Here is a 19,382-nt window from a genome sequence, read left to right as displayed (position 1 = left end):
ACCCCCATAGTAGAGTTTGTGCCACTCATGCTGCACATAACAAAATGCAGTTTTCGTTTTGGTCAGGTTTTTCGCTTTAGGATGTCTGTTTGTTAGAACTGGACTCACACATGGATATGGACCTAGCTGAACTCATTTTATGAAAAGACCTAGTGTCACTGCAAGTTATTTTATAACATCTATTTGTAAGTTTAAAAAGCAACTGAATTGCAAAGAAGCAAGGTCTACCTAAAATGACCAAAACTCAGTTTCAAGCATAAAGTTGAATTTCTCAAGTTAACCTAACCTTGATTTTGTGGCAGTTTGACCAATAAATACTTGGTCCAATTCTTGACCAAAAAATACTTAACCAAAACATAAATATTCTCATGAAATTTAGTGAATTATTTAGATATTATCAAATAAGTAAGATACCAACAGAATTTTCCAAAGATTTATTGAAGCAGAAACAAGTTGGTCAGATACTTGATGGAAAAAAGCAGTTTTAATGGTATTCAAAAATACTTTTTAAAAAGTATTCTAGCACAAGGCGTCTTCAGTAAACTAGATTATGTTGTAAACTTTTTTCTAAATCTTTTATGGGTGTTGGTTCAAGAACTAGGGCTTATTCCTATTCCAAATCTATCTTGCGCTCCTGAAAAAACTGCAGAAAGGCACTTGAAAGCTGTTTCTTTAAGATATGGATTTTTTTTCCTTCTTGCTGGTAGTATTTTGCTGCACGAAGTATGTGCAGTTTTTATTCCAGATCATCGTGATGCTGGGAAGTTTCGTTGATAACCTGTTAAGAAAAATAGAACTCAAATCAAATACAATAGTACATACTAATGAAGAAAGGATCCCATAAAGCCTGTCAAAGAAAAATCCTAGGATATGGATATAATTTATTGTGAAAATTGGAAGATTACATTGGTTCTGTATGAAAAGGCTCACAGAGTGGGGAGAGAGACATATGTAAGATGCTCTTCACCTACAGGCAAAATATGTATCCAATAGGATGCTATGACTTAAAAATACTGTGTGTGTGAAGAGTGCCGTAATAATTGTCAGCAGCAAAATTTACAATTAATACTAAAATGTGTAAGTACATTTGATGTGCAAGGGAAGATTACTTGAAGATTACAATACATTTTGACCTTGTCTTTCCTGGCACAGAGAGGTCTAGGGAACTACTTAGTCATGTGCTATGCCTTTGTATCACACCATGACAGGGTCTAGGAGTGTCCAGGGAAGGCCCTGTGTGCAGGATCAAAACATTCCTAATGTTGACATAGTCAATATGAATTCATGACACAGTCTCACGAATCCAGTTTAGGAAGTAACTTAAGGAAACAGTACTCCTGTTTCAAATTAAGCACCAAAGTAAATCACTAATTTTGGACAAAGGCAGACTATTACCTCACTTTTGCATCTAGGAGCCAAATAATTAGTTGGATGTGGGCACTGGCTGGAAGAAGTACTATTCTCCTTTTAGGAGACATGATTGAAACTGAAACCTCCCAAATTAGCTAGCTGTATCTGACACAGATTTATGGATTTAAAGGCTTATCAATGCTGGCCTAAGATTATTTCTTTTTGATTTAATGATACCAACCTGTCCATCTCTGGTTTCCACCGTCTTAATCAGAAGTGTCCTTTTTGAGTGGGTGTCAACCAGAGGAAGTGAATCCAAATTGGTTTCTGAATAAAGAAAATAGGTCCAAAATGAGTAAAAATGAAATTTTTAAAAAGAAACAATTTTGTCCAAAAATAATGTTTTTGTTCATCATTGTTTAAGGCACTATTCCCAAAATAATTCTGAAAGATTACCACCTGTTTTCAAGCCCAGGGGCTAATGTTACTGAGACATCAGAATGGGATGGACTGTTTTAGCATTTACTCCATGTGGAGCAAGAAAAATGGAGTTTCAATTTAACTGGAAATACAGAATATAAAACCGTATTTGTTTGAAAATTATGGCTCTCCTAGAGAATTTTCTCTTTATGGTATTTTTCAATTTTAAAAATGAGTGTTTTATAAGCAGAATGGCTACAAGCTGCTAAAATGTTTCATAGGGAATTCCCTGGCAGTCCAGGGGTTAGGACTCCATGCTTCCACTGCCGGAGGCCCAAGTTCAATCCCTGGTCGGGGAACTAAGAGCCTACATGCCACAGAGATCAGTCAAATAAATAAATGAATAAAAATTTTCATAAAGGATAATCAAATGCTTACCCCTCAGGTTCAGGGAAGAAAAGTTTGGAAGAGGCAGAGAAATCCTATAAAAAGAAAAACAGTCACATTTTTCATAAACAACGAGAAACAAATTTATACAGTTATTGTCATCAATTAAGAAAATTTATGCTTTTAATTCACTGGTGACGGATTCGCTTTAGAAGAATTAACCCATGATTGGTCCCATTTGTATATTTAAATATTTTACTCCAAGCGTTTCCTACAGGGACTGGAAGTACTGTAGCGTGACTACTGGTTTTCACAGAATCAACTGCAGGTTCAGACCCCAGTTCCGGTGATTAACTAACTAGGACAAGGAACTCAGTCTCTGAACTGAAGATTTCTCATCTGTAAAAAGTGGTCAGGAGCTACCTTGAAGAAAGGTTCTGAATATGAAATGAATGGTGCGTGGAAAACGAGGGGCACAATACCCAGCCCAGGGCAGCTAGGAATTCACTCCCAGGAGCCCTGTTCCCTACCTGCTCTCCTCTCCTTCCAGCAGCTTCCTGTAGGTGGCGATCTCGATGTCGAGCGCCATCTTGACATTCAGCAGGTCTTGGTATTCGCGCAGGTGACGAGCCATCTCTTCCTTCATGTTCTGAATCTCATCCTGCAGGCGGCCAATAGTGTCTTGGTAGTTAGCAGCTTCCACAGAGAAGTTCTCTTCCATTTCACGCATCTGGCGTTCCAGAGACTCGTTCTGCAGGAAAGATGAGAAAGGTGGCTGGTGTTATTTCCCAGAAACAAACAAAAACAGCTATTCCCCCAACCTCAGCGGTAAAGAATCCGCTTGCCAATGCAGGAGACTCAGGTTCGATCCCTGGGTTGGGAAGATCCTTTGGCAAAGGAAATGGCAACCCACTCCAGTGTTCTTGCTTGGGAAAGGCCAAACGGGGTCACCAAGAGTTGAAAACAACTGACTGACTAAACAACAACAACCCCAACCATTTCCAAACTATCTGCAATCATTTCCCCTCACAGCAAATGGGAAGAACTCCAACTTTTGGTGGAAAATAATGTACCAGGTTCCTTCCTAGTGGAAAAATAATATAGGTATATTAAAACCTTGGGATCTCCAAGTTCTTTTTGAATGAATCTGAACAAATCATTTTCTTGGGATTAGAATGCCAATTTTTCTCCCTTTGAACAAAGTTTTCTTCCAAGAGCACCCTCAGATCGGCCACCTGAATGGCCACAAGCTGGTGATCTGCCTTCTGTTCAGGAAGGACGATACTCACAGTCCCTTTGAGTGCATCCACCTCGCAGGTGAGAGACTGCACCTGCCGGCGGTACTCGTTCGACTCCTGCTTGGCCTGGCGCAGGGCGTCGTTGTTGCGGTTAGCAGCTTCAGAGAGGTCAGCAAACTGTCAAGGAGCAAGCAGAAACCCTGGTCAGCCACGGGCCTCGTCCACAAATCCTCTAAGATTCTATGTGGCCTGGACAAATGAGAAAGCTTAAAGATGGTGAACAAACAAATAAGTAAATAAGGCATGATGCCAACCAAATTTTACACTCAAAGTTCCAAACTCAACATCTTCCAGGATACGTTTAAATTTGTTTTGATAACCAGAGAAAAAGAGGTGGAAGGCGGATGTTGAGATTTTCAAGCAGAAATTTACTCTGCTGCCCTCATTTGCAGAGGGTGGAGGTCAAGAGCATGGTTTGGGGGTTACCTGGAAGTAGGGTGACGGATGGCAGTGGGGAATGATGGGGAAAGGTGGGAAGTACAGCAAGAAATAAAACTTGAACAAGAAAAGCCAGCTAAACTAGGGAGCTAACAGGTACTTAGGAACCACAGACAAGTACAGCAAACAGAATGGTTTCCATTTGTTCTGGCCACACTAGCTTGTCTGTACCTTGGACTTGTACCATTCCTCAGCCTCCTGAAGGTTCTTGGCGGCCACGCTCTCATACTGCTGACGGACATCACGCAGGGCAGCCGTGAGGTCAGGCTTGGAAACATCCATATCGATTTGGACGTGCTGCTCTTGAATCTGGGCCTGAAGCTCCTGGATTTCCTGAGGCAAGAAAGACAGAAGGTCAGCTGTGCCAAGTACGGGAGCAGCTTCACCCACAATCGTTCACAGACAGTGACTCTTCTTACCTCATCGTGCAGTTTCTTCAAAAAGGCAATCTCTTCTTGCAGGGATTCCACTTTACGCTCCAGGTCAAGACGTGCCAAAGAGGCATTGTCAACATCCTGTTTTGAGAAGAGAAAAAAGAAAAAAACAGGACATGGAAGAAGATGCTATAAAGTCTGTGGCTTATCCTATTTATTCATTTTAAATGAACCAGACAAACTTAGCCTCTTTACTATCAAAAGGGCATTGACAAATTTGATAACCTTTAAATAAGTTTGTAAATCACCCAGGGCTCCAATATACTGTTTTCTGCTCTTCATTAACAAACTTGAATTGTGATCCATTGGGTTGTACTCAAGGTGACCAATAAATATTTAAAAATATATAACTGTAAGCCAGCATGGCAGGCTGCAATCAATCATTATTGAATCCATAGTATCAGTGAAGTTTTCATTACTTTTTTAAATCTAGAAAATCAGTGTCACAGGATTTTAAAATTTTTTGAGGCAGGGGTAACATTATGGAATAATATTGATAGAATAACAAGAACTGATCAGATTTCATACCTCCACTTGATCAGATTTCATACTTCCATGTGTACATGAGAACACACAGAACAGAAATTTGTGCTTCTGAAGTTTCAGCACATAATACCTAAGCTCTCTTTTTGTCTCCTCAAATCTTCTGAAATTTTTTCTCAGGATCCCAAGTAAGTCACCTGATATTCAAGTTACAAGCCTAAATCTTTACTCCAATTCAGGATGTACACTGGCAAATATGTAGTTCAGCCAAATAAAGAAAAAGAAGGGTAACCCTGAACTGTATTTGCTTTGCTTTCTCTGGTAGATTTTTCTCCTGAAAGTCACCTATCTCATTCCACAAGGGTGTGTCCACATCTTTTTCACTTAGTACTAGGTCAGTTCAGTTCCTTAGCATGTTTCAGAATGACTAATCAACATGCACATACTATATGTAAAATTTTTACTGCTCTGGTCTCCTCCTATGTTTTCACCATGTGTAAACTGGTGGAAAGATTTTATTGCCCCTCAGGGAATGTCTTGAGGATTTTTATACCTCTTATCTTGTAAGCCAACTTCCCCTTGTGTCTCAGCTGGTAAAGAGTCTGCCTGCAATGCGGGAGACCTGGGTTCGATCCCTGGGTTGGGAAGATCCCTTGGAGATGGGAAAGCTACCCACTCCAGTATTCTGGCCTGGAGAATTCCATGGACTGTATAGTCCATGGGGTCGCAAAGAGTCAGACACGACTGAGCGATTTTCACTTCACATATCTTGTAAGCAGTTATATTTGGAGTCCAGGTTAGTCTTAAAATGTAGACCTGTTTCTATCACCTTCATGGAAAAGTAAATGAGAAAGGGGTGATAATAAAATGATCAGTCTTGGGAAAAAGAATCATTTTTGCTTGTTGTTAATCATTGCAAAAGATAATATCCTATTCTCAATTTTCAAAAGTTCTATGTGTTATTATACTTCTTTGAAGAGAATATGAGTGGTTTTATCTAATCCCTAAATAGGAGGAACAATTTATACTAATATTATTTTATATGAAGTTACTACCGGGGAAGAAAACATTACAGACATGATGATCAGAAATGCTCAATGACTGAAATAAACCACACATTTCTGTGTTTAACTTGATAAATACATTTCTGCTTCAAAAAGTATTCTAGACTATTTGCTTGAGGGAGCTTTTAGAGCCAGTCCCAGTGAGTGTTCAGGAGAATAAAACTGCTGGCAACTAATCTTCTTTGGGATCCAACTTTAAGTTAAAAATCCTTAAAGGCCATCTATCTTTGGAGCAAGAAAACCATTTTTCTTAAAATCCTATCCTTCATTTTTAGCTTTATTCTTTATGGAGAAAATGCTAAAGAATACAAGGATTCAAAAAAGGAAGGCCTTTCCAAATGTGAGGTAGGACTGCAGCTTTAAGAACTTTTCACATCACATACTTCGAGTCTGGGCCAGATATTAGATAACGGGGGTGTTAGCAAATACTTGTGTCCAATTAGAACAGTGCTTGCATCATTACATATTCAATAAGAATGTAGCCTGTTGCAAAGCGTCTCCAGGAACACAAAGACTCCTATTCTTTCTGACCAGAGCCACCACACTTGCCAGAATGTCTGTATCTACATTCCATAGTGAAGTCCGTAGAAACCATTAATACCTTTCAGCCAAGGGGACAGATGGCTCCTTTTCATCCTTATTAGATCACAAATTAGTTGTGCATAGCGATACTTCTGTCTAACCTTGGGGCCACAATAGAACTTGCCGGCAAGAAAATAAAATTTCTGGCTCCACTAAGTTTCTTATCCTCCCATCCATTTCACATCTAAAACTACAGGGCAGAATTGTGCTTTTTGTGGCCTTGTAAAAGGTAGTCAACTTTGGCAAAACCGCAACCTAAATCAAACTGTAACTCTTCAAAATCAAAATATCAACGTGTTGCAAACACGAAACGGAAAAAAAAATGATTTCTTGGGAAAAGAATCTTGAAACAAATTAAAAAATGTTAAAGACCATGTCCTACGGAACGGTTTAATCATTCAAGGGCTTTTATCCAGAACTGCGGTCTCTCTGCCACTAGGGGGCTTGGCGCGCAGACGTGAAGTTTTGTATGATTCAGACTTGGGTTAAGAAACTTTTAGAATTGCCCGTGGGTTGGGCTGGAGGGTGGCGTCCGGTGGCTTCGAGTAGGAACGGAATCTACCAACCTGTCTGAAAGACTGCAGAGTGCTCTCGGCTTCCTCTCTCTGAAGCATCTCCTCCTGCAACCTGAAACAGTTTCAGATTAACCACAGGGGAACCGGGAAACCGCCAGGGGCGGGGCGACCACACCCAAACACCCAGTCGTGGCGCAGAGACCCAAGGGTTGCTGCGCCACCTCCGCGCTCAATTAGCGACCGCGGCTTAGACCTGCTGTCCTAGGCAAGTTTAAGCGGGACCTTGGCCTCTGCGTGGAAAAGCAATCACTGTCGCCACCCCGACCTGCGAGACGCCCGCCACCACCTCACCGCGGAGACTCTACAATCCCTTTGTCTCGCTCTCTCCACGGCCCGTTGGCTGGCAGCCAGCCAGAGGGGGCCAGGAAACTTTCTCAAAGTTTGGGGAAATCGCGTTCATCCTTTTCTAGGGCCTTAGCAGCAGCAGCAGCAGCAGAGTACACAGTGGTAGTTTTTAAAAGTCTGCAACTTGAAACGTGCGTTCTTGGGCAATGAGTCGGGGTAGAGGGAAAATGCTAACTTGGAAGATCCTGGTTCAGGGCGGGGCCCGCACCGCTTAAGCCACAACCCTGCTCCCCCGCTGTCCCCCACCCCCACCCCCGGCAGCCGCCGCCCGGGCCACATCCCCAAGGGCGTGGCAGCTCCGGTATCCACTTCATCCCTCCCTCAGCCCCGCGTGGGCGCCGCCTTACTTCTCCCGGAGCCTCATGATGTCTTCGGCCAGGTTGTCGCGCTCCACCTCGACGCGGGCCTTGTCGTTGGTGAGCTGGTCCACCTGCCGGCGCAGCTCTCGCATCTCCTCCTCGTAGAGGTCCCCCAGGCGCGACTTGCCCTGTCCCTTGAGCTGCTCGAGCTCAGCCAGCAGGATCTTGTTCTGCTGCTCCAGGAAGCGCACCTTGTCGATGTAGTTGGCGAAGCGGTCATTGAGCTCCTGCAGCTCCACCTTCTCGTTGGTGCGGGTGTTCTTGAACTCGGTGTTGATGGCGTCGGCCAACGAGAAGTCCACCGAGTCCTGCAGCAGCCGCACGCCGGGCACGCCGCTCCGCAGGCGCACTGCCGAGGAGCGCGTGGCGTACACGCCACCCGGGGACGAGGTGTAGAGGGTGCGGCTGGTGGAGGGGCGCAGCGCACTGCCCAGGCTGTAGGTGCGGGTGGACGTGGTCACGTAGCTCCGGGTGGAGCTCGGCCGGCTCGCGGTGCCTGGGCCGCCGAACATCCTGCGGTAGGAGGACGAGGACACGGACCTGGTGGACATGGCTGCAGAGGGTGGCGGTGGACTGGGCGACTGCGGTAGCACGGACTGGCTCCGGGAGAAGAGGCGAGCGCGAGGGCGCGGTGGGTGTGGGCAGAGGGAGCGGTGCTGCGTCTCTGGCGCGGGGAGCCCGGAGCGAGAGTGGCAGAGGACCGGACCCCGCGCGGGGCGCAGTTTTTATAACCGCGTTAGGTAAGAGGGTTCCCTCCCACTGCCATCCCGGCGACGGAGTGCGCCAGCCAATGGGGAAGGCTGGGCGGGGGGTTGGGGCGGGGGCGCCCCGGAGCCGTCCTCCTCCCCCATCTGCCCCAACGGGGACTGAGCACAGTCCCGTTACTTCTTAGCTGGGCTGGGACTTTCAGGGGCTTTCCTGATGGTGGCCCGAGCTCTGCTCACCTCTGGGTGCTGATAAAGGAGGGGTCGCGCAGTGGTGCAGGGGGAACCCGCCAGGACTGGACCAGAGGGGTCCCGGGCTCCGCGCCAAAGAGCTGTAGGAGGAGGCGCGCGGGTGGGAGGGGCGCGCCGCAGCTGGGTTGCGCTTTACTGGGAGAGAGAGGATGCGGAGCCCCGCGGGCCAAGAAGCAGGAGGAGGGGGAGTGCAGGATCCCGCAGAACTGGAGGCGTGGAGAAAGAAACAAAGAGGGCCTGAGATTAGAGCGCGAGGTGGGGGCGCGCACAGCTCTGGACGCAGGGCTTGGGCCCCGCGCAGGAGTGTGTGCACAGCCCGCTTCGAAAGAGGATCCGATGCGGACCCCGTCTCTCTTCGTCCTCTTGTCTTGGGAATTCCTGTTCAGGGACCTAACGGACTGGGTCCCCTTTGGACGGTGCGCGCTTCGAGGCGGCGGCCGAGGAAAGCCCGGGGGAGAAGGGTGGGGTCGCTGAGTCACTGGCACTGAGTCACTGCACCCGGCTGTCCCGCCGAAGGCTCCTAGCGGTACAGGGAAACCGTTAGACGAGATTGACTCCAGCCTCCCCGGGCCTGCGCGCACTGTTTGTCGAAGTTTAACACAACTTCGAGCTGGGCCTCAGCTTTCTCGTGGGCAGTTCGCCTGCGTGAAGACTAGCGCGCGCCTGAGTTCTTAAGAACCCGACAAAGCCAGATTTTGCTCCGATATGCAGGCTTCTCTGTAGTAAGAAACTTCTGCACACATTCTATAAGCGCCGAACGCGGGTCTGGGGCATCACAAATGCACTCCGGGGAGGTTCTTGCCAAGTTCCCCCTCACTCTTCTCCCTGGTCCCCTCTCGGCCTCCCCCTCCCCCCATAAAACCACACCCGACTTTTAACAGGATCTGGAAGTTTGGGGTGAAGGAGGAAGCTCTGCGTCCGCAGCTGCACAATCAAATTGATCTCTGGTTTTTCTGCTGTTGCGGAAGTCATTCAAGGTATAAACCTGCGCTAATTATAAGAATGAATTAGGTGATACTTTAAATGTTTAATTTGGTGAATGAAAGGCAGTTAGTTGATTAAATGATTAGTTAGAAAGGCAGCTAGTTAGCCTCAGATGATAGAATGTTTGCAGGGACTGATGCATCCTGCAGGATTCTGGTGTCTTGTCGGGGAAAAGTCACTGGTCCGTTGGTCGATTTTCCAGAATTCCTGCAGTTGGACTTAAAGTGAGAGAAACAAAATTGAATACGGGGCAAAATGTTTTAGTGTAGGGTGCCAAGGGAGTGTTCAGACTCTTAACACCAAAACCTTTTTAGATAAATCCCTCAACTAGGTTTTTGTTGTAATGTTAGTAACAGGAAGAACAGAATGGTTACCCCCAAAGAGAGACAAAGAAAATCCAAAACAGTCTTTTAGTGATACCTACAGCAATTTAAAATTCAGAGGTTTTTTGTTTGTTTATATTTACAAGACTGAAGGAGTATTGAAAGGATTAACCCCCAAACCACTGTTAAAATAAAAGCCTCTTGATTCTGTAGTGAATGGAGAGGGGGATAGGATAGGAAGAGGTAAATCCTTTTCTCTGATTTTTGTTTGTTTCGAAAGGGGAGTACTGAAGGTTACCTGGCATTTAAGAAAAGTAGTTTAGAACCAAATGAAGGGTTTATTTCTGTAGAAGCCTCTTTTAGGCAATATTTTGTTTACCACATTTCAGTTCTGGCAAATGGAGCCAACAAGCTTGAGCAGCAGCTCCCCTGTTGAGGACATCCTTAACTCTCTCCTTCTCTGGAAGGCTGCGGGTCCCTCTTGAGCATTCCTGGGGCATGGCGCTCTGGCAGACCCACTCAGGCAGACCCGCTCAGGCTCCGTGTTACCCTCTTGCTCTCTGAGAGCCCTTTATTCAAGCCGCTGCTCAACAAATGTCACCATTGTGAGTTTGCACGGAACCTTAGCATGAGAAAAAAGCCATCTCCCTCTAGGGGAAGGGAGGGTGAATCTTACTCCCACCTAAAATGCTGATCCCAGGGCAATGCGCTGGTGCTGTCAGAGGACGCTTGCTGTCTGACTCACTATGGAAAATGAGGGCAAGGCCCTGGTGCGGTGTGGCAGGGTGCCCTGTTGGTGACCACAGCAAATTCCTCAGGCCTATGGTGGCTTCCTCTGGGGTGGCCACTGGCCCGCCTCATCATCTCAGGGGCATCCCTTCTCCTTTCTAAACTGTTCCATATCTGTATTCTCAGGATTGTGATATGTTCACTTGCTGTCTTGAGTAAACTGGGTGACTTAAGCAACAAACATTTATTGCTTCCGGCTCTGGAAGCAGAAAGTCCAAGATCAAGGTGCCAGCCAATTTAGTGTGTGATGAGAGTCTGCTTGCTGGTTTGCGGATGACCTTCTTGTTTTGCCCTCCCTTGGCAGAAAGAGTGCAGGTTGTGATCTCTTTCTTTCTTATAAAGGACACTAATCCCACCTTAGGGGCCCCACCCTTGTGACCTCATCTAAACCTAATTACCTTCCTAAGGCCCCACCTCCAAATATCCACACACTGGAGATTAGGACTACAATATATAAATTGTAGGAGCCACAAACACTCAATTCATAGTACTTGCCATACAGCACGTGTACACACACACACACACGCAGATACAGGATCCAATATGTCCTTCTCATTAGAAATTGCCATAGCTTGGGGTAGATTGTAGAGTGTAGAAAAGTGAAGGTTATTGAAACACTTCTACTCAATTTATACAGAATGCATGAGACTTTGGAAAAATTTTATTTCATTCTGAGATAAATTATATACCACCCAGGATAGTGCCTCAACCAAGGGAGGATGGCCATCCATGAAAGGGATCTATCTTTCTGAACTAATATCCTTGAACATGGTAACTCATCCTGCTCTATCTGCACCCCTGTTTTCTTAGCACCTTTTGGAAGTAAACAGTGCACAGACATCACTTTCTCTGTTTTCATATTTATTTTTTGATTGCTATGAAAATCTATCTCCAGAGTATTTTTGAATGCTGGACTCTGAAGCATCTTCAAACACTGTGTGCTGCAAGTTGTCTATAAATAAGGACACAGTGGACCAATTTGTATGCCAGGCATAAACATGACCAAATCTAAAGTACTCAACAGTGATTTTGGAATTTGCAAGCTGTGGTGATGTCAGTTGAATTGGGCAATTTGAACTGACAGACCAGCCAGCCATGTGGAGAGGAGCTTAGTGGCCTGTGGAGGCTTTAGGAGAGCTGGGTGGCAGGAGGTCGTGCCAAGAGACCAGCTTCTAGCTGGATCACCTGGACAGAATGTCAGCAATGAGAAGGTGTCTAATGTGACAGGATGAAAACCATGGCAAAATCTAGAGTGTGTGGTATTAAAGATAATAATAATACTCAGTAATGTTAGTGCTGTAGTTTTTGTGTCTGTGGGATGACAGGAAACTTGAATTCGTTTAATTTAACTGAATGCTCTTCTAGCATACTGCAGGATATAGTAGATGGTCCATTTTAAAGACTAGGCAACTAAAAAGCAAGCCAAAAATCTGCCCATGGTGATATAACTAGCAGTGGAGGCAGGAAAGGGGCACGCATTTTCTTTTAATTTTTATTGAAGTATAGTCACTTTAAATGTTGTGATAGTTTCCACTGTACAGCAAAGTGAATCAGCAGTTGTTGTTCAGTCACTAAGTTGTGTCCGAATCTTTGCCACCCCATAGACTGTAGCATAGCCAGGCTCCTCTGTCCTCCATTATCTCCTGGAGTTTACTCAAATTCAAGTCCATTGAGTCAGTGATGCTATCTAACCATCTCATGCTCTGGCGACCCCTTCTCCTTTTGCCTCCAATCTCTCTAAGCATCAGAGTCTTTTCCAATGAGTCAGCTCCTTGCATCAAGTGACCAAAGTACTGGAGCTTCACCTTCAGCAACAGTCCATCCAATGAATATTCAGTGCTGATTTCCTTTAGGATTGACTGATTTGATCTCCTTGCCTTACAAGGGACCTTCAAAAGTTTTCTCCAGCACCACACTTTTAAAGCATCAATTCTTTGGTGCTCAGGCTTCTTTATGGTCCAGCTCTCACATCTGTACATGACTACTGGAAAAACCGTAGCTTTGACCATATAACCTTTGTATCAACTATACATATACATATACCCCCGCTCTTTTGGAATTCCTTCCCATTTAGGTCGTCACCAAATACTGAGTAGAGTTCCTGTGCTATACAGTAGGTTCCCATTAGTTACCTGTTTTATGTATAGTGTTGATAGTATGTGTGTGTCATTCCCAATTACCCATTCTTCCCACCTTTGTTACCCCCTTGGTAGCCATACATTTGTTCTCTACATCTGTATATCTATTTCTGCTTTGTAAATAGGATCGCCTGTACCAGTTTTAGGGGGCAAGCATTTGAATTGAGCTCTTTCTGACTCCAAGTGCACTTTTCTCATTGGCTTGATGACATTTTGCTTGCTATTAACTAATTTAATTCACAAACATTATTTAGAGGCATACTGTGTTTCAGGAGCTGTAGGTATAGGATAACTACCAGGTTATGTTGTGAAGAGCAGCTTCCTAAAGGAATTTGACAGATCCTTAGAATATCATGTTTTACGTTATTCAAATGATGAAACAGTGGTTCATAATACATAAGAAGGGAGTTTGGTTTTCACTTGGCTCTAAATCTTTACTTCGAGAGTGAAATATTTTCACCTAGATTTCTTTCTGTCTCTTCAAAGACATCATTTTCAAATTTAGACTTAACTCATCTCACACTCTAAACCCCATGAACCACTACAGCTTCCCCTTCGAACTTCTCTCTCTATTTAAGGCAACACAGCGAGCTAACAAGACTGGAAACTTTCATCCTCCTTCCCACTTCCTTACCCTTGGATGGCTCAGATCCCATGGGTGTCCTGTCCACTGCTTTCTGCACCCTCTCCTCTCTTTCGTCGCTGTGACTCATGTCCAAGCCATCCTATATCTCATCCCTGCAATACAGCAATTGGCTTCCCTTCTTCCAGGCTCTGCTTAATCACACCAACATGTCTGACTTTGAACCAAAACCTCTTTTTCTTAATAACTGCATGCTTAAGACTCCCTAAAGCTGCAAAGTGAATGATTCATTCCCTTGTTAAAAGGTAAAGTCCGTGACAGTAGAGACTTTTGTTCACTATCTTATCTCCAGTGCCTACAGAGAAGCCTGGCACATTTATTGAATGTATGAATTAATGCACGAATAGTTCCTAGAGGAAAGGAGGAAGGGGGAGAAAAGAAGAAGGAGGGAAGGGTGGGAAGGAGGGAGAAAGAAAAGAGAGAAACAGAAGGCTAATACTAGTGCTAGTCATTTTCCACAGGACCTCCTCTCATCTTTACAGGGTATTATGATCCACAGCTTTCATTAACACTCAGAACACATGTATTGAATGTTTGCCATGTTCCAGGCATCCTACTAGACGGTGGAGAATGTGAGCAAGGCAGGTACAGTCCAGGTGCTCTTGGACGTAGAGCTGGATCCATGTGTGCACGTGTGTCAGACTGAGAGACAATTCTTAAGGGACAAATCAAACAGTTACAGTTTGTAATAAACATAATGAAAGCAACATTTTTTTCTTCAGAGGAGGTTGAGGCTCATCGTTTGACAGTGGCCTGTGAAAGCCAGGCTAAGTATGCCCATTCATCCTTACCTCCCACTGCTCCCCACCAGACAGTAATTTCAATGAGACCCTAAGCTCCTCTCAGTTCCATGAATACAGCTCATTTCCCCCTACCCTCACATCTTTCTTTATATTCCATTCATCAGACATAGGTACTTGTTTTTTGCACTGCCTGCAATGTTTCCTAGTGTATTCGGGTAAGCTAAGAAACTTTTCATGCCTCTGGGGAGCTCATAGCCTTGAGGAAAAGTCAGGAACCACATGAAAGAGCTCTATTATGAATACATAGCGGAATGTGGTCAGTGAGTGCTCTGATGGAGGTATGAATAAAATGCTGAAGGGTTTATATGGAGACAAGGTCACATCTATTTGGGTAAGATCAGAAAATGTATTCAGAAAAGGTGACGTTTGAGGAATGAGTGTGATTTCTACAGCTTATCACAGACAGAGGATGCTCAATGCTGATGAAAACTCATAAGCAAAAACTGTACAAGCATCCAGGTTCTGGGGACATGTAGGTAGTAGAAAGAATCCCGCTGTGGCTGATTATGGAGCAGTTGTAGGGGAGAAAGGGAATGGAAAGCTTATATGGAACCATGCATTAGAGGACTAAATGCCAAGGAAAGGAGTTTGTAATTAATGTGGTGGGTAGTGGGACACTGCAACTTTTGACGAGGGGAAAGACATGCTTGTGGCTGTGTTTTAAAAGGATTGTTCTGGCATATTGTGGAAGATGAAATGGGAAGACCAGTCTGAAAGCTGTTTGCAGTAGATTGTGTGACTGGTAAAAGCCTGATCTTGGTGGGTACAGTCATGAAGAAGGAGGATGATTGTTAGACACTGAAGTTGGGAAGAGGGCAAGCAAGTCAAGGGCTCTGAGCTTTCTGGACTGATTAAAAGAATAGATGCTTTATAGATGGAAGATATTTTAGGTGGAAAATTACTCTTAGATGAACAATAATTCACTCAGATCCATTTACCTGGAAGTACTTCCTTTCTGTAGTCTACATAGAGCAAAACCTTATGAAAAAGGTAGGGTATAGGGACTTCCCTGGTGGCCCAGTGATTAAGACTCCACCTCCTAATGTAGTGGGTGTGGATTCAATCCCTGGTTGGGGAAACTGAGGTCCCATGTGCTGCAGGATGTGGCCAAATTTTTTTTTTTAAGTTCAAAAAAAAAAAAAAAAAAAAGAAGATGGGTATGAATTGGGTCATGCAGTTTTACTCCTTACAATATTTCTAGTCTGTTCACATAAATCAGTACTGATTCCCTTAGATTGTTCCTTATATAAGTTGAGTGTGTTGGCCTGCTTTCCAGCCGTTGGTACAAAATTGTGAACTTCTTCAGTTTCCTCTAACATAGTTTTAAAAAGTTCAAAGACTTGGAATGCCTTCCATCACTTTTATGCCTCCAAAAAAGTTCCACAGAAAAAGAAGCTTGAAGACGAACTTCTAGAATTTTCTTTGAAACTTTTTCTTGGGGGAGGCAGATGATCATTTCCCTTAAAACTATGTAACTACACAAATATTATGGAATTTGAGCTTCCTACAGATTAAACATGCTTTTCTCATATCACAAATTATGAAAAATTGTTCTGAAACAGTACTGTAATGTATTCATCTGTTATCTCTAGACCTTTAAGAGATTATACATATGATGTTTACATATATTTTATACATGTATATGTAATTTTGATTTCCTCAAAGTCTAGGGCACCATCTCTAACTAAAGAAAGAGAAGGTGATGAGGATGTAGGAGGGACAGGGGATGTTAACTGCCACACAGAGGAAAACACGTGCAGAAAAATAATTCAGATTGATGTTGGACAAAGACATGAACCTAGGTTGTCAGTATTGGTTCACGTGGTCCAAAAAGCAAGACAAAAGCAGCCCAGATATAAAAACCCAGACCTTATTGGAAAGAAAGCTAAATGATAGCATCAGAGTTTAGTTATGGGCTGAGTGAGACCTTAAGAGAGCAAGCAGGTTTTGCCCTGTGTCCTATGATGTTGCTCATTTTCATCAGAGAGAAGGAAGCCCTGCCAGTGTTAGAAAATCTGCCAAGTTGCTTTGGCATCATGGGAGTTTACTCAGCTTATTTGGAGGAGGTCATCAAGTTCCCAGGGGTAGACTTTTTTCAGAAGATATTTTGGTAATGGGTCTAATTATAGTAACTTTGTTTAATAGCATACTTTTCTTTGAAAGAATTGAAGAGTAAAAATAATTTTGAGTTCACCTTTATGATAACCTATGAAGTTGGGAAAGAGATCCTGACTATCTTATAGCCATAGTCTGTTTGTGTATTTGGGAAGGATTAAAGAACCTCTTCCCTCCTATCTCAAAACTGACTAATGAATTGACCAATCTTTCCAAAAATCTGGAGAAGCTTTAGCACTGCCTTGTCACATTCATTTAGCCAGCAAAGTGATTTTTTTCAGAATCTTGATTATTTAACTTTGACTATGTTTGATAAACTCAGAGTTTAAAATATACCCCATCAAACTTTGGTCTCTGTGTGTGTTGAAAAAGATCAGTATGACTTGTCAGAGTTAGAAATGAAAATCAGGGGGCTTCCCTGGTGGCTCAGTAGTAAAGAACCTGCTTTCCAATGCAGGAGACTCAGGTTTGATCCCTCGTCTGGGAGGATCTCATATGCCATGGAGCAGCTGAACCTGTCTGTGTACTGCAACTACTGAGCCTGTGCTCTAGAGCCTGGTTCCCTAACTACTGAGCCCACATGCCTCAACTACTGAAGCCCACTCATCCTAGAGTCCATGCTCCAAAACAAGAGAAGCCACTGCAACGAGAAGCTCATGCACCTTGACAAAGAGTAGCCCCTGCTCATCATAGCTGGAGAAAGCCCGCCACAGCAACAAAGACCCAGCATAGCCAAAAATAAATGAATAAATAAATACTAAAAATTTGCTGCATGTCTCAGGAAACTCAAACAGGGACTCTGTATCTATCACCCTAGAGGGGTGGGATGGGGAGGGAGATGGGAGGGAGGTTCAAAAGGGAGGGGTTATATGTATACCTGTGGCTGATTCACGTTGAGGTTTGACAGAAAACAAAATTCTGTAAAGCAATTATCCTTCAGTTAAAAAATAAATGAAAATCAAAAACATGATTCTGAGGGGGGAAAAAACCCCAATGCAAAAGAATCAAACTTATATTCTCCTAATTACAAAAAAAGACAAAATATTAGAAAAAATAAACAAATCAGAGTAACCCTAAATGAAGCCATGTGACAAATGAAAGGACATCTAAGAGGGCAAAATGACAAAACTAAGCAGGGCAAAAGGATTAAGAAAATTCATTAGAATGATACAAAATAAGTAAAGAAAGAACATTCTGAGTTAACTGTAGCAGAATAAAGGGATTGGCAGCCCTCTCTGTAATTCTGCTGCAACGGTTTCCAAAAGATTAAGTAAGACTTTGTATTTCTAATTAGCCAAGTACTAGAAATATACTCTCTAATGGGACTCATATGGCTGTGTGGAGTAACTGCAAAAATATGATGAGATTTGAGCTTAATACAGATTAAATATACTTTTTGTATCATAAATCATGAAAAATTTCTGGAACAATATTTATTTATTCATCTGTCATCTCTAGAACTTTAGGGGGTTAAACACATGTGCACAGAATACAATGCAGTCATATTTGCATGTCTAATCAGGGTTTTTCTTTTGCTGACTTTGGGTTGGTTTTCACAATCCTTGATTAGTGAACTCTAAACAATGTTAATGATAACCAGGCATGATTTTGCTGTTGTTCCTAGAATCAGAGTGTGGCCCAGATGGGAAGGCTAGTGGTAATCATAATGATAGCCTACGTATATGAGTGCTTACTGTTTGCCATGTGTTAACTTATTTAATCCTCACAACAACCCTGTTAAATGTATGAAGAAACTGAGGCACAGAACAACTTGAGTAACTTGCTCAAGCTCACACAGCCAGGAAGTGGCAGACTTGGGATTTGAACTTAGGACTTCTGGCTACAGCTCCCCTTCCAACCTTCACTGCATTGCAGTACTTTACATGCCATGGTGCTTTTTGTGCTGGTGACATCCCCATGTCTCTGGAATTCTTGTCATGGTGTCTCATCTATCTCTATGGATTTCCCCTCGCCCCCTTCCCATGCAGCCACAAGACCCCTTCTGATTCAGAGAATAGAGTGCCCTTAATGAATCATCAGGACATCGATGGGCATTTTCAGGGTTTTCTGTGGAGATCTCATTTTTTAATTCTGACTCAGTTCACCAGAATGAAGCGATGACTATGACATATCATCCCTGCATGCAATGAGATGAATGAAAATCTTTTGTGGAAAAGAGAGATGCTGACCACATTTTTGGAACACATCACCTCTATAAGTAAAAACAGCTTTTCCCCATACTTACTCTATTAGTTTACATTTTAGGGAGATTTATTAATGTTTGGAATATTGTGTAGTCCAAGAGTAATGAGAGACATGTATGAAATGAGAGATTTAGTGAACTACCCAATTACCGAAATTCTTTTTTTTTTTTAACATTTTTATTGGAGTATAATTGTTTTACAACTTTGTGTAAAGTTTCTGCTATACAACAAAATGAATCAGCTATATGTATATGGAGAAGGCAATGGCACCCCGCTCCAGTATTCTTGCCTGGAAAATCCCATGGATGGAGGAGTCTTGTGGGCTGCAGTCCATGGGGTCGCTAGGAGTCAGACACGACTGAGCAACTTCACTTTGACTTTTCACTTTCGTGCATTGGAGAAGGAAATGGCAACCCACTCCAGTGTTCTTGCCTGGAGAATCCCAGGGACGGGGGAGCCTGGTGGGCTGCTGTCTATGGGGTCACACAGAGTCGGACACGACTGAAGTGACTTAGCATACATATATCCCCTCCCTCTTGAGCCTCCTCGCACCCCCTCCGTCCCCTCCAGGTCGTCACAGAGCGCTGAACCGAGCCCCTTGTCTTATGCAGCAGCTCCCCACTAGTGCATATATGTCAGTGGCACTTTCTCCATTTATCCCACCCTCTCCTTCCCCGTTATGTCCACAAGCC

The 19,382-nt window shown here is 43.7% G+C and overlaps 2 protein-coding genes across 2 annotated transcripts; one reads left to right on the top strand and one right to left on the bottom strand.

The window, feature by feature from the left end:
- Positions 1 to 419: 419 nt before the first annotated feature.
- Positions 420 to 9,546, bottom strand: VIM (vimentin). The gene is made up of 9 exons (XM_069547582.1): positions 7,724 to 9,546; positions 7,023 to 7,083; positions 4,313 to 4,408; positions 4,065 to 4,226; positions 3,447 to 3,572; positions 2,688 to 2,908; positions 2,209 to 2,252; positions 1,592 to 1,677; positions 420 to 778 (listed from the first exon to the last, which is right to left on the bottom strand). The coding sequence occupies exons 1-9, from the start codon at positions 8,284 to 8,286 to the stop codon at positions 737 to 739; spliced, it is 1,401 nt and encodes a 466-aa protein (XP_069403683.1). The 5' UTR covers positions 8,287 to 9,546; the 3' UTR covers positions 420 to 736.
- On the top strand, positions 8,285 to 17,259 carry LOC138417331 (uncharacterized). The gene is made up of 4 exons (XM_069547196.1): positions 8,285 to 8,475; positions 8,535 to 9,107; positions 9,573 to 9,668; positions 16,944 to 17,259. The coding sequence occupies exons 1-4, from the start codon at positions 8,285 to 8,287 to the stop codon at positions 17,023 to 17,025; spliced, it is 942 nt and encodes a 313-aa protein (XP_069403297.1). The 3' UTR covers positions 17,026 to 17,259.
- Positions 17,260 to 19,382: the final 2,123 nt, after the last annotated feature.

Source organism: Ovis canadensis, chromosome 13 (genome assembly GCF_042477335.2).
Source record: "Ovis canadensis isolate MfBH-ARS-UI-01 breed Bighorn chromosome 13, ARS-UI_OviCan_v2, whole genome shotgun sequence".
Lineage (NCBI taxonomy): Eukaryota > Metazoa > Chordata > Mammalia > Artiodactyla > Bovidae > Ovis > Ovis canadensis.
This window is presented reverse-complemented; position numbering and strand designations above follow the sequence as displayed.